This window comes from Pecten maximus, chromosome 12 (genome assembly GCF_902652985.1).
Source record: "Pecten maximus chromosome 12, xPecMax1.1, whole genome shotgun sequence".
NCBI lineage: Eukaryota > Metazoa > Mollusca > Bivalvia > Pectinida > Pectinidae > Pecten > Pecten maximus.
The window spans coordinates 16,864,149-16,878,435 of NC_047026.1; the positions used below are offsets into that span (position 1 = coordinate 16,864,149).

Below are 14,287 nucleotides of genomic sequence, written 5' to 3' on the forward strand. Positions count from 1 at the left end.
TATTAAGAGTGAATCAAAGTTTTTTGAAATTGAAAATGTCATTTTTGAAAGCTTAACCTAACCAATATGCGAACAGTAGAAGTTTGATGACATTTTTTGGGTAATTCTACCACCAGTCTGAAATCTTAGTCAGGTCATACTGATGTACAATATACCTTATACTTTCAGTACAAAACTGTCAAATATCTACAACAATATGATAGTACAACGGAATACAGAACAATATACTCGACCTGAAAATTGTTTTCAAAATCATTATCTGTTTATAATTTGTGACATAATTTTAATCAAAATAAATGTACTTATTAACATAAATTCAGCAAATATTTGCTTACGTTAGTTTATTTACCTAAATTTTCACAGATATTAAAAAGTCATGCAGAGTTTTAGGCATTAAAATGAATTATTAATTTTAATTACAAATTAAAATTCTTAAGATGAAGTTATATGCATTACAATGTAAAAGCATGTGACTTCATTCATTTTAATTAATTGAAATTAAACCTATATGATGAGTTCAAATTTATTTATCTGCTGGTGAAATAATTATACTTTTGAATCACTTCTATAAATCAAACTGATCTCCAGAACAATCTCACAAATCTCCAATACTAAGCCACACAATTCTAAAAAAAAAAAAATGAAAATGAAAAAAAAGGAGTTGAGTTTCTTGCATAGATCTTTAAAGATGAACAATTTAAAATGTCTTCTGTTGTCTTGGCTTTTTAATTCCCTTACAGGATGATAAATGTCTAATATTAAAACCATATCCCAGTAATCAAACCTAAAAAAAGGTTTTCCATGGCCATATTAGAGTATTTATTACAAATACTACTTTTATTAGAAAGAAAATTAAGAAAATGAGTTCATGAGAGAAGAAAGAACTTGTCTGATATTATTTAACAATTTACTACTACATGTACGTAACAGTAATCCCAAAGCAGATAAACAGAGATTAAATTTTTTTAAAGAATAATAATTTATTTTCAAATCAGATCTGAAGGATTTTCAAAGTATGACATCCAGAAATGATTAACAGTAGAAACTATATCAAGAGATAAAAATTTTGAATACAGTCATGTATTTCTTAAAAGATATCTAAAAGAATTTTTGAAGTACACCCTTAAGAAATGGTAGCACAGAAGGACTTGTCCCTGACACCAAATTTAGCCATGTTACATTATTCTGTTCGTAACACCCAGTGTTAAACCTAGACATACTAGAAGATCTGTAGAGAGCAAGAGAAGTTGTTTGTGAATACAAGCCTGAAGATGGTGAATCTACCATTTAGCATGTTGTGTCTGTAACACTTTCCAGGGTACTGAATACACTACCTCGTAATACTCAGTTTGGTGTTGGGAACCAATATATCATATGTACTGTGTACATACATTTGTATGTGAAAAGTACAAAAAACAAAACTATCAACAAATATTATTTACTTCAAGGTCCTTAATCTAACTACTCTAAGTCTGTTGTAATGCTTTATTACAAACCAAAACATTTTTTCTTTAAATAAAATGACTGTTCTGATCATGAAAATAATTTATGGTAAAAAATGCATTTTCCAGCTAAGGTACTGGTTCCCTTATTTTATTATAACTACTCTATGCCACCGATAATTTGATATCCATCCTTAAAACCATAAATTTGTTAAGTCTGGATATCTACATTATAATAAGATTTTAGTACATTATACCATGATGAATCTTTAACATCACAGCTTAAACATCATAAATTCTGCTTTATTTTTTTTGTTTTTCAAAATTGCAGGGATTAGAGCAACTGAGTGTAAAAAAAGTCTGAAATCCCAATTTGTAGTGTAGTTTCTATAATGAAATATTAAAATTAACATTACAGCCAACATGAGAAAAAAGTCTGAAATCAGACTTTATCTGAAAATTCTCATGCCTGAAATTATATAAACACCATATTTTTTTTCTCTAAATATATATCCCAGCTTTACACCATCAATTTTGCTCTAAATATCTATAATTATACAATTGAGATTTTAATTTCCCAGCTCAATACCATTTATTCTGCTTACAATTAAGGTTTAATAGCAAAGCTGAGTATAACACAATAACCTTTATCCTGAATACCTACAGAGTTCTGCATTTCTGCATACCATGTACATATATAGGTCACTACTTTCTATCAATTCTATTATGATTTCTCCTGGACAGAGGTACAGACAGATGATACAACAGTTTGTGATGTGGCTCAGCCTCGACTCTAAAGCTAGCTTCACCCATCAGACAGAGGCCAGGTCTGGCAGTGTCTACATCCTACAATCATGTGATGGTCATGGTAAAGCATGCTTACTTCAGTTGGTGAAGGGATGAAATCTCTGATCACTTAACGCCTCAGTATGTTAGCACCTTAAGATGGTTTTTGATTGGCTACAACAGGCGTTTGACGATCAGCTGAAGGGATTATCGATAAAAACAATATCATAGATAACCTACTTGATTTATAGAACTGTCTGTCATATGATCTTAGCAAATTATTTGAGTCTTGATCGACGAAGGGGTGGGTTGAGTCGATGATTCAACAATTTACTTTGCATATGCTATACCGATAGTCACCATTATAATCAAATTTTAAAAGTGACAAATAGTTCTTCCGTTCCACTTAGGTAGCTGATTTTGATTTTTTCATTACTTATTTTTTTCCTGGCTAAGCTGATTTTTCCCAAATGAAACTTTCAGTGGGTGGCTAGATTAGACTGGTACATAGGAAGTAGATCCAGACATATGAATTTTTATCTAGTTTGTGACGAGTCATCATGCACCTACACCATGTAAACATGCTTGACCATAGATTTACTATCAGATTTAATTAGTAACATAGTTTATACAGAAATGAACCTGTAAACTGATGATCCTTGTTCTCTGAAATAACAAAATGTTTAATGATCGCTGTAAAGTTTGGTTTAGAATATTTTCATAATCACTAAAATTGTTCAGTATGAAATAATTACACAGATGTTCAAAGAACGCTGTAAGTATTTTTTATACAAAATAGGAAAATATACAACAATCACTGTAAAAGAAAGAATTACGTCATAAAAATAATAATAATACTGAGTAATATAATACATGTAAATTGTAACCACAAGGTTTAATATAAAATTCTAATAAATAATAAAACAGTATCTGCCACAAAATCAGAAATCAGTTTTATCAGTGTCTAGCTGTACCACATGTGATATAAACAGCATTATGCATATTTTCCAGATCTAGAATTATTCGGAATTTTGACATGCAATCACAGAAATACATGTATTACAACCAACATGATCTTGTTTTCAAGAAAACAGTATAAATGTCAATGATGAGACAGTGAGCATGTGGAATTTGTTAAAACTGATTCCTGGACAAGCTGGGGATGTTTAAGACATGAAATGGAATGGCAGAAAACAAGCCGAAATGGAATATTGAACACAACGATGTCGATGCCCATTGTATATACGTATACAGTGGACTGGGAAGAAAAAGACAAATATGGTAGTTAAACAGTGCATGTACATACCATTGTTATCAAGATATTTCTTTTCCTCTGACACAGATTCTTAACAAATATTTGTATATTTGTAAGTGATCAATTATTCAGACTTTTTCACAATAAGTTTAATAATCAAAATTCCATTTCAGACCATACAGAATTTTTTTTGATTGAATAGTAAACATATTTGAATGTTATTTATGCCCTTTATTTCAGTTTTCAATATCAGCCTATGATAACGAATTATAATATGAGCTGATAAAGTATGTAAAATCATATTTTGGTAACTTATACATATTGTTAGTATGACTGTCCCAGAAATTTACCAATTATCAAATTTATCGGTAAATAAGCCCCCACCCACAAATAACTCCCTTCTTCATTTTGGCAGAATCATAGATTTGAAAATTATAGTAAGCTAAGTGTGGTTCCAAAATAAGTCCTCCCCAAACTTCAATAGTAAACTTTTACACTAGAGAGGACTTTTTTTCAGAAAAAATACTGCACAGAACGTAATTATACTTTTTGTGAGATTTTCAGGTCTAGTGACATCAACTTTTAGAGCATCACCTCAAGTAAAACACCTACAAACAACAGATATCTCACACACAGCACAATCCCTAACAGTGTCAATCTTAACTGACCTTTCGTGTCACTCTCACTGTCCAGTACTAGGAGGAAGGCATCTGGGGCCAGGGCCTCCCCAGCTTTGACCAAGAGTGACCGCTTCATCCTGATGGTGCCGGAGTCAGCCTTCCTAGCCTGTTACAATACATTACCCCGTACAATGTGAGGTCATAATACAATGGATTTACATTTGATCAATAATAACAGTCAGATGATTTACATGTAACAAAGTTTCTTTCCAATTTCCATCTTGGTTTCTCATCTGATATAATTAACTAAGATGACCTGAAGACAACCTGTATCGATAACATGTATTGACTATTTTTTTTTTTTTTTTTTTATAATTTTCAAAATGAAATCTACGAGATGAAATTAACATACCAAAATTATGAATGAAACAAGCATGCTGGGTATTGCTAAAGCAATGAATGTCCCCTACAGACCCTCACTAAAACAAGAGATCCCAGAGGGATCTTGGCGCCCACCATTGAATGATCTTTATAGGTTCCATGTCAGATTGATCTTTTCTCTACTTTTCCCTTCCTCTAAGTCTTACTAATCTGTGTAAATTCAGAAACAGCCCTCTATAGCTAGTACTTTTCAAACCAGGGGAACCTATTATATATAGAATATGCATAACTAGGCACTGAGGGAAAACTACATATGAAATTTGAGGAAGATTCCTTCAGTACTTTCTGAGAAATAGCGATAACAAACTTCAATTGTCAATATCCAAGATGGCTGCCTGTTGGCCATGTTGTTTTCCGATTGGTCTCAAAATGCAATATGCATAACTAGGCACCAAGAAAACCTACATATGAAATTTGAGAAAGATCCCTTCAGTGCTTTCTGAGAAATAGCGATAACAAACTTCAATTGTCAAAATCCAAGATGGCCGCCTGTCGACCATGTTGTTTTCCGATTGGTCTCAAATGCAATATGCATAACTAGGCAGCAAGGGGAACCTACATATGAAATTTGAGAAAGATCCCTTCAGTGCTTTCTGAGAAATAGCGATAACAAACTTCAATTGTCAAAATCCAAGATGGCTGCCTGTCGGCCATGTTGTTTTCTGATTGGTCTCAAAATGTCCCCGAGGGGAACCTACATATAAAATTTGGGAAAGATCCCTTCATTACTTTCTGAGAAATAGCGATAACAAACTTCAATTATCAATATCCAAGATGGCTGCCTGTCGGCCATGGTGTTTTCCGATTGGTCTCAAAATGCAATATGCATAACTAGGCACCAAGGGGAACCTACATGGGAAATTTGAGAAAGATCCCTTCAGTACTTTCTCAGAAATAGCGATAACAAACTTCAATTGTCAAAATCCAAGATGGCTGCCTGGCGGCCATGTTGTTTTCCGATTGGTCTCAAAATGCAATATGCATAACTAGGCACCAAGAAAACCTACATATGAAATTTGAGAAAGATCCCTTCAGTGCTTTCTGAGAAATAGCGATAACAAACTTCAATTGTCAAAATCCAAGATGGCCGCCTGTCGACCATGTTGTTTTCCGATTGGTCTCAAATGCAATATGCATAACTAGGCAGCAAGGGGAACCTACATATGAAATTTGAGAAAGATCCCTTCAGTGCTTTCTGAGAAATAGCGATAACAAACTTCAATTGTCAAAATCCAAGATGGCTGCCTGTCGGCCATGTTGTTTTCTGATTGGTCTCAAAATGTCCCCGAGGGGAACCTACATATAAAATTTGGGAAAGATCCCTTCATTACTTTCTGAGAAATAGCGATAACAAACTTCAATTATCAATATCCAAGATGGCTGCCTGTCGGCATTGGTGTTTTCCGATTGGTCTCAAAATGCAATATGCATAACTAGGCACCAAGGGGAACCTACATGGGAAATTTGAGAAAGATCCCTTCAGTACTTTCTCAGAAATAGCGATAACAAACTTCAATTGTCAAAATCCAAGATGGCTGCCTGGCGGCCATGTTGTTTTCCGATTGGTCTCAAAATGCAATATGCATAACAAGGCACCAAGGGGAACCTACATGTGAAATTTTAGAAAGATCCCTTCAGTGCTTTCTCAGAAATAGCGATAACAAACTTCAATTGTCAAAATCCAAGATGGCTGCCTGTCGGCCATGTTGTTTTCCGATTGGTCTCAAAATGCAATATGCATAACTAGGCACCAAGGGGAACCTACATGTGAAATTTGAGAAAGATCCCTTCAGTACTTTCTGAGAAATAGCGATAACAAACTTCAATTGTCAAAATCCAAGATGGCTGCCTGTCGGCCATGTTGCTTACCGATTGGTCTCAAAATGCAATATGCATAACTAGGCACCAAGGGGAACCAACATATGAAATTTGAGAAAGATCCCTTCATAACTTTCTCAGAAATAGCGATAACGAACTTCAATTGTCAAAATCCAAGATGGCTGCCTGTCGGCCATGTTGTTTTCCGATTGGTCTCAAAATGCAATATGCATAACTAGGCACCAAGGGGAACCTACATATGAAATTTGAGAAAGATCCCTTCAGTACTTTCTGAGGATTAGCGATAACAAACTTCAATTGTCAAAATCCAAGATGGCTGCCTGGCGGCCATGTTGTTTTCCGATTGGTCTCAAAATGCAATATGCATAACTATGCACCAAGGGGAACCTACATGTGAAATTTGAGAAAGATCCCTTCTGTACTTTCTGAGAAATAGCGATAACAAACTTCAATTGTCAAAATCCAAGATGGCTGCCTGTCGGCCATGTTGTTTTCCGATTGGTCTCAAAATGCAATATGCATAACTAGGCACCAAGGGGAACCTACATGTGAAATTTGAGAAAGATCCCTTCATAACTTTCTGAGAAATAGCGATAACAAACTACAATTGTCAAAATCCAAGATGGCTGCCTGTCGGCCATGTTGTTTTCCGATTGGTCTCTAAATGCAATATGCATAACTAGGCACCAAGGGGAACCTACATATGGAATTTGAGAAAGATCCCTTCAGCACTTTCTCAGAAATAGCGATAACAAACTTCAATTGTCAAAATCCAAGATGGCTGCCTGTCGGCCATGTTGTTTTCCGATTGGTCTCAAAATGCAATATGCATAACTAGGCACCAAGGGGAACCTACATATGAAATTTGAGAAAGATCCCTTCAGTACTTTCTGAGGATTAGCGATAACAAGAATTGTTTACGGACGGACGGAGGGACGGATGGACGGACGGACGGACGGACCACGGACCACGGACGCAGGGCGATTTGAATAGCCCACCATCTGATGATGGTGGGCTAAAAATTAACACTGACCTTGACCTTGACCTTGACCCAAAAACCCTAAAACTTGAACTTGATCTGTAGCTAGTCATACTGAATTTACATACCAACTTTCACCAACATACGTTGAAGCATGGCTGAGAATAATGCAGAAAACTGAGTGGACAGACTGACAGACGAACGAGGAGGAAACCTATATATAGTCCCCTTAGTTTCACCGGTAGGGGACTGATAAGGATGTTGTGTATTGATAAATTATATAATAGTTATTGTTTAGTACACTAGAGAATGATTTTGACTTTATCTTTGAATACATTTGCATATAAGCTATTAATTACCTGTTCGATAATCATGGCGGCAATATCCTCTGGTCTCTCTGGCTGCTGGTAAAGCTGTGACCTGAGCTCTAGTCTGTGTAGAGACACCTCCAGTCTCTCATGGTACACATTCCCATCATCTAGTGCTAGAGCCTACAAAATACAACATTCTTAATAAACTTCAATCCAACTCTAGCTTGTTTAGAGACAGATCCAGGCTCTCACAGCTAACATTCCCAGCATCTTGGAATAGTAGATCTTAGAGAACATCAACTCTACAAAGTCATGATTTACTGTGAACTTAGCTTAATCTTCACTTCATTTATTCTCTACACCTGGACATGTAAACAGTGAATATTTCTGCTGGTTTTGACAGCGAGGTAAATACACAAAAGAACTGCAAATGAAATGGATATAGTTTTTGACATGGATGACACATTATATTTCCTGCCTTCAACCCAAGTTACCTTTTTGAGGTTGTCCATAGCCACTTGTATCTGTTCCTGGTCTTCCTCACACTTGGCAAGTTCTGTGTGTACCTGACATCTCAGACTGATCAGTAAACTGTAACATAGAAAAAGTCATTAAATCCCTTGGCCTGTTCTTGTTAATCACAATCTCATACATGTTGTGCTTTCATACTGGAAGAGATATATTACTTTTTTTTTTTAATTCAAAATTAAAGTCTTATGAGTAACACTGACATAACCTATATTTTGTTTTAAGGTTAATGATCCCAATAACACTGACATATCCTATATTTTGTTTTAAGGTTATTGATCCCAATAACACTGACATATCCTATATTTTGTTTTAAGGTTATTGATCCCAATAACACTGACATATTCTATATTTTGTTTTAAGGTTATTGATCCCAATAACACTGACATATCCTATATTTTGTTTTAAGGTTATTGATCCCAATAACACTGATATAATTGTAATCTGTATGGGCCATTTCAACTGGTTACTAAGCCTAGTGTCCTTGGCTTTTGTCTTAATAGCTATTGCTAATGGTTACCAGTCTAATGCCAGTGGTTACCAGTCTAATGCCAATGGTTACCAGTCTAATGCTAATGGTAACCAGTCTAATGCCAATGGTTACCAGTCTAATGCCAATGTTACCAGTCTAATGCCAGTGGTTACCAGTCTAGTGCCAATGGTTACCAGTCTTATTCCAGTGGTTACCAGGCTAGTGCTATTGGTTACCAGGCTTGTGCTAATAGTTTCAAGTCTAATGCCAATGGTTACCAGTCTAATGCCAGTGGTTACCAGTCTAGTGCCAATGGTTACCAGTCTAATGCCAATGGTTACCAGTCTTATTCCAGTGGTAACCAGGCTAGTGCTATTGGTTACCAGGCTTGTGCTAATAGTTAACAGTCTAGTGCTAATGATTACCAGTCTAATGCCAATGGTTACTAGGATAGTGCCAATGGTTACAAGTCTAGTTCAAAAGTTACCGGTCTAATGCCAGTGGTTACAAGTCTAGTGCCAATGGCTACCAGTCTATTGCCAATGGTTTCCAGTCTAGTATTCCTTGTTATCATTCTCATACATGCCATATTTTTGGGAGACCAATAAGGGAGATTGATGATTATTTTAAGGGATTTTTGCCTAAAATAAGGGAGATTTGTGCGCGACATAAATATCGACATTTTTACTCAATTTTTTAGCAATTAACTAATTTTGAAAGTGATAAAGAATATTTGTATTTATTTTAGATATTAATCATATTGTATATGCAAACAACAAAAAGTTGTATAAGGTAAAAAATGCAATAAGTATACTATACATTCAGATTCTGATGATATGAATTTTTTTTCCGATTTTTTTTATGCAACACAAAAAGTTTCACAGCTTTATGCATATTACATAACAGCATTTGAAAAGGGTATATTATAATTACACGTAGCTAAAGATTAAGACAAGTAAGTTATTCATTTATCAGTTTGGATTTTCTTAAAATTAGAAAGCTTGATCCACTCCGAGGGAACACATCAGTTGTAAAAATCACCATGAAATGTCCTGTGGGATACCTTATGTTGGACCATTTAGATATAAAAATATTCCAAGTGTGCAAGTGTAAACATGAAATTATGAGAACGGAAGATGTTAATGTTAGGAGACTGCAGTAAATCTTATCACGATCATTCTAGATTTTGTATATTGTCTCTGTCATGGACTGTACAGTCATTGTAAACACCATGATTGACCACTTTGTAACGACCAACAGATGTGCTAATTTTGATAGTTTTCTAAAAGAAAATATCGGATTTCATCTTGCTATCACTGATCAACGATACACATGGTAAATGAAAAATACGTGTGATTTTGCGTCTGACCAGACTGAGACTCCGTATCAATTATCATCATCAAAGTATGGTCCTAAAAGAAAACAAACCATAATTCAAGTCTGTTAGCTAAGGGGGTTAAAGTTGTTTGTAAGCGACTTGCCTTTATTTCATGGTGATATATTTTCTAGCGCAAACATTACACTAGCCAGAGCTTCGTGTGAAAGCCGTGTCCAACAGGCGCCATTTTGATTGAGTGATCACGTGAACAGATGGATCACGTGATCGCTAAATTTAGCCAAATCTCGCGAGAAAAATTGAATTGTAAACAAAAATGGCGTCGGCAAAAATACCGGAGGGAATTACGAAATACGGGAATTTTGGCTCTCCTGCCGGGAGGAAATAAATGACTTGAAAATAAGGGAGATTTTGTCTCACGCCGGGAGGTATGGCATGTATGCATTCTAGTACCACATGTCATCAGTCTACTGCCAATGGTTAACAGTCTAGCACTCCCGCGTTTTGTCTGAACAGTCCTCATTCACATACAAAGTACTGCAAAACTGGTCTGAAAAGTAATTTTGACCATTCCTTCTGTTACCAATATATAGTGCCATTGCTTACTAGTCTATTGTCTATTGTCTATTGTTACCAGTCAAGGACTATTTGTTACCAGTCAAGGACTATTTGTTACTAGTCAAGGACTATTTGTTACTAGTCAAGGACCATTTGTTACCAGTCAAGGACCATTTGTTACCAGTCAAGAACCATTTGTTACCAGTCAAGGACTATTTGTTACTAGTCAAGGACCATTTGTTACTAGTCAAGGACCATTTGTTACCAGTCAAGGACCATTTGTTACCAGTCAAGGACCATTTGTTACCAGTCAAGGACAATTTGTTACTAGTCAAGGACCATTTGTTACCAGTCAAGGACCATTTGTTACCAACCAAGGACCATTTGTTACCAGTCAAGTACAGAAGAATACCAGTCTAGTGCCATTGGTAACCTATCAAGTACCAAATATTACCAGTAAAGCAAATTATTTCCAGTCTAGTGCCACTGATGACCAGTCGAGTTTCCATTTTGAACAGTTATCATTCACAACTTCTTCAAACCTTCCTGTCTGAAACAGTCATCAGCCAGCAACAATCCTTTAGAGTATCAATGAAGATCTCAATCCAGTCACCTTATATATCCTATCTAGTGTCTGAGGACAATCCTACCCTCAATCCAGTCACCTTATATATCCTATCTAGTGTCTGTCTGAGGACAATCTTACCCTCAATCCAGTCACCTTATATATCCTATCTAGTGTCTGAGGACAATCCTACCCACAATCCAGTCACCTTATATATCCTATCTAGAGTCTGAGGACAATCCTACCCACAATCCAGTCACCTTATATATCCTATCTACTGTCTGAGGACAATCTTACCCTCAATCCAGTCACCTTATATATTCTATCTAGAGTCTGAGGACAATCCTACCCCCAATCCAGCCACCTTATATATCCTATCTAGAGTCTGAGGACAATCTTACCCTCAATCCAGCCACCTTATATATCCTATCTAGAGTCTGAGGACAATCTTACCCCCAATCCAGTCACCTTATATATCCTATCTAGAGTCTGAGGACAATCTTACCCCCAATCCAGTCACCTTATATATCCTATCTAGAGTCTGAGGACAATCTTACCCCCAATCCAGTCACCTTATATATCCTATCTAGTGTCTGAGGACAATTTAACCCTCAATCCAGTCACCTTATATATCCTATCTAGAGTCTGAGGACAATCTTACCCACAATCCAGTCACCTTATATATCCTATCTAGAGTCTGAGGACAATCTTACCCTCAATCCAGTCATCTTATATATCCTATCTAGTGTCTGAGGACAATTTAACCCTCAATCCTGTCACTTTATATATCTTATCTAGAGTCTGAGGACAATCTTACCTCTCGATGTCCTCTAAGGCCTCTGCCACTAGGGTGAGGGGTTTACGTGCATGGTTCCTCAGGTTGAGCTGAAGCAGAGGCAAACACAAGTTCCACTGAGTCACACAAGCTGCCTGGATTACATTGGGGTCACCATGACGAATGGCATTCATGATGGTCTCCTCACAACGTTTGATAGCCTGCAACCTCAGCTGAAAATTTCAAGAAGATCATTGTTTGCAATTTACTACACTGTTTACACTATACAAAATGACACTATGAAAGATACCACGAAAAATATGTGTGAAATCTTGCAGACTGTTGATCTGTAAAACAGTATTCAACACCAGTGATAGCTATGTCATTTACATCGTAAAACCATCAAAAAAACATTATACCACTTTACAGATTGTTCATCAGATTTACTACATGTATTTATTGATGATGATGATGAGTGAATTCTATGTGTCTGATGATGAGTGAATTCTATGGGTCTGATGAGTGAATTCTATGTGTCTCATGATGAGTGAATTCTATATGTCTCATGATGAGTGAATTCTATGTGTCTAATGATGAGCGAATTCAATGTGTCTGATGATGAGTGAATTCAATGTGTCTGATGATGAGTGAATTCTGTGTCTGATGATGAGTGAATTCTATGTGTCTCATGATTAGAGAATTCTATGTGTCTGATGAGTGAATTCAGTGTGTCTGATGAGTGAATTATTAGATGTGTCTGATGATGAGTGAATTCTGTGTCTGATGATGAGTGAATTCTATGTGTCTCATGATTAGAGAATTCTATGTGTCTGATGAGTGAATTCAGTGTGTCTGATGAGTGAATTCTATGTGTCTGATGAGTGAATTATATGTGTCTGATGAGTGAATTCAATGTGTCTGATGATGAGAGAATTATATGTGTCTGATGCTGAGTGAATTCAATGTGTCTGATGATGAGAGAATTCAATGTGTCTGATGAGTGTATTCTATGTGTCTGATGATGAGAGAATTATGTGTGTCTCATGATGAGAGAATTATGTGTCTCATGATGAGAGAATTATATGTGTCTCATGATGAGTGAATTCTATGTGTCTGATGAGTGAATTCAATGTGTCTCATGATGAGAGAATTATATGTGTCTGATGCTGAGTGAATTCAATGTGTCTGATGATGAGTGAATTCAATGTGTCTGATGAGTGTATTCTATGTGTCTGATGATGAGAGAATTATATGTGTCTCATGATGAGAGAATTCTATGTGTCTCATGATGAGAGAATTCTATGAGTCTGATGATGAGTGAATTCTATGTGTCTGATGAGTGAATTCTATGTATCTGATGATGAGTGAATTTGATGTGTCTGATAACTTACATCTATGATAGACTTCTGATATGAATCCTTTTTGTCACCCAGTGAATGCAGCATTAGGTCACACTCCAACAACTCAAGCTCCAGGTAGAACCCAGCCTCCTATAAACATAAATATCTAAATCTGTAGATATATGGCATCAAAATCTTAATTTTATATCTTCTGACAAGTTACCATTACAAATAATATAAAATCTTGTTAATATCATAATCCACAGTAATGAACAAATGTACGTTTCTTTCTTGCAGGCTGGTATAACAAAGTAGACAAAATGTTCACTCCTCATTGTAAATCCAATTCCATCACAGGAAGAATGCTACTCCTATACATATCCAAGGTTGTGAGTAATTTACACATAATGGAGGGTGACTTTATCATTTCCCAGTAAACATTATATACCTTTGCGGCTCTTGCTTTGGAGGAACATGAAAAATTGTTCACCAAAGTGTGTCATGTTCTCGGAGGAGAAATAAATTTGTTTATTAATACCAAATTAAAATCAAAACAAAGAAAAATTACTCTTAATTTACATATTCCAAATAGGAAATAGTCAAAATTTGACAACAAAATTAACAACAGGGAGAAGACAACACAACAATTTGCATTGTCTTAATTGGTATGTGATGGTTAGTTCAATCAAATATGCTGTTATATCAAATGAGGTACTTTAAATAATACAGTACAGAAGGTTCAGGAAAACAAAGACACGAAGAAAATTAATCCTATGAAATTAACATGGTAACTAGTACCTTACCTTGACAACACATGACTTCATATGGTTCACACAATCCTGGGCTAGGTCAGGGAAATCCAGGTCTAGACAAAACCGACCAAGCTCCAACAGCAAAAATGGTCTGTTGTGCAAATGAATACATTTAAGAAATTAAATGACTTCCTGATGTTGAATATCATGAATATTTCACTCCCATGAAAGAATATATCAGTATATTCAATGGGAAACCATTATACATTTCATTTATTTCAATTTCAA

The 14,287-nt window shown here is 35.7% G+C and overlaps 1 protein-coding gene across 10 annotated transcripts in view; it reads right to left on the reverse strand.

The window, feature by feature from the left end:
- LOC117339536 (cilia- and flagella-associated protein 46-like) overlaps window positions 1-14,287 on the reverse strand; it is a 74,953-nt gene that overhangs the window by 47,962 nt on the left and 12,704 nt on the right. For 9 of the 10 annotated variants that reach the window (XM_033901205.1, XM_033901206.1, XM_033901204.1 and 6 more), the window contains 7 exons: window positions 14,051-14,150; window positions 13,299-13,397; window positions 11,950-12,140; window positions 8,168-8,264; window positions 7,722-7,853; window positions 4,152-4,269; window positions 2,871-2,894 (listed from right to left, as the gene is read on the reverse strand). In XM_033901205.1, the coding sequence (XP_033757096.1) occupies window positions 2,871-2,894; window positions 4,152-4,269; window positions 7,722-7,853; window positions 8,168-8,264; window positions 11,950-12,140; window positions 13,299-13,397; window positions 14,051-14,150 (761 nt within the window). The remainder of the gene's footprint in view (window positions 1-2,870; window positions 2,895-4,151; window positions 4,270-7,721; window positions 7,854-8,167; window positions 8,265-11,949; window positions 12,141-13,298; window positions 13,398-14,050; window positions 14,151-14,287) is intronic. The other variant, XM_033901202.1, reaches the window with a different exon arrangement.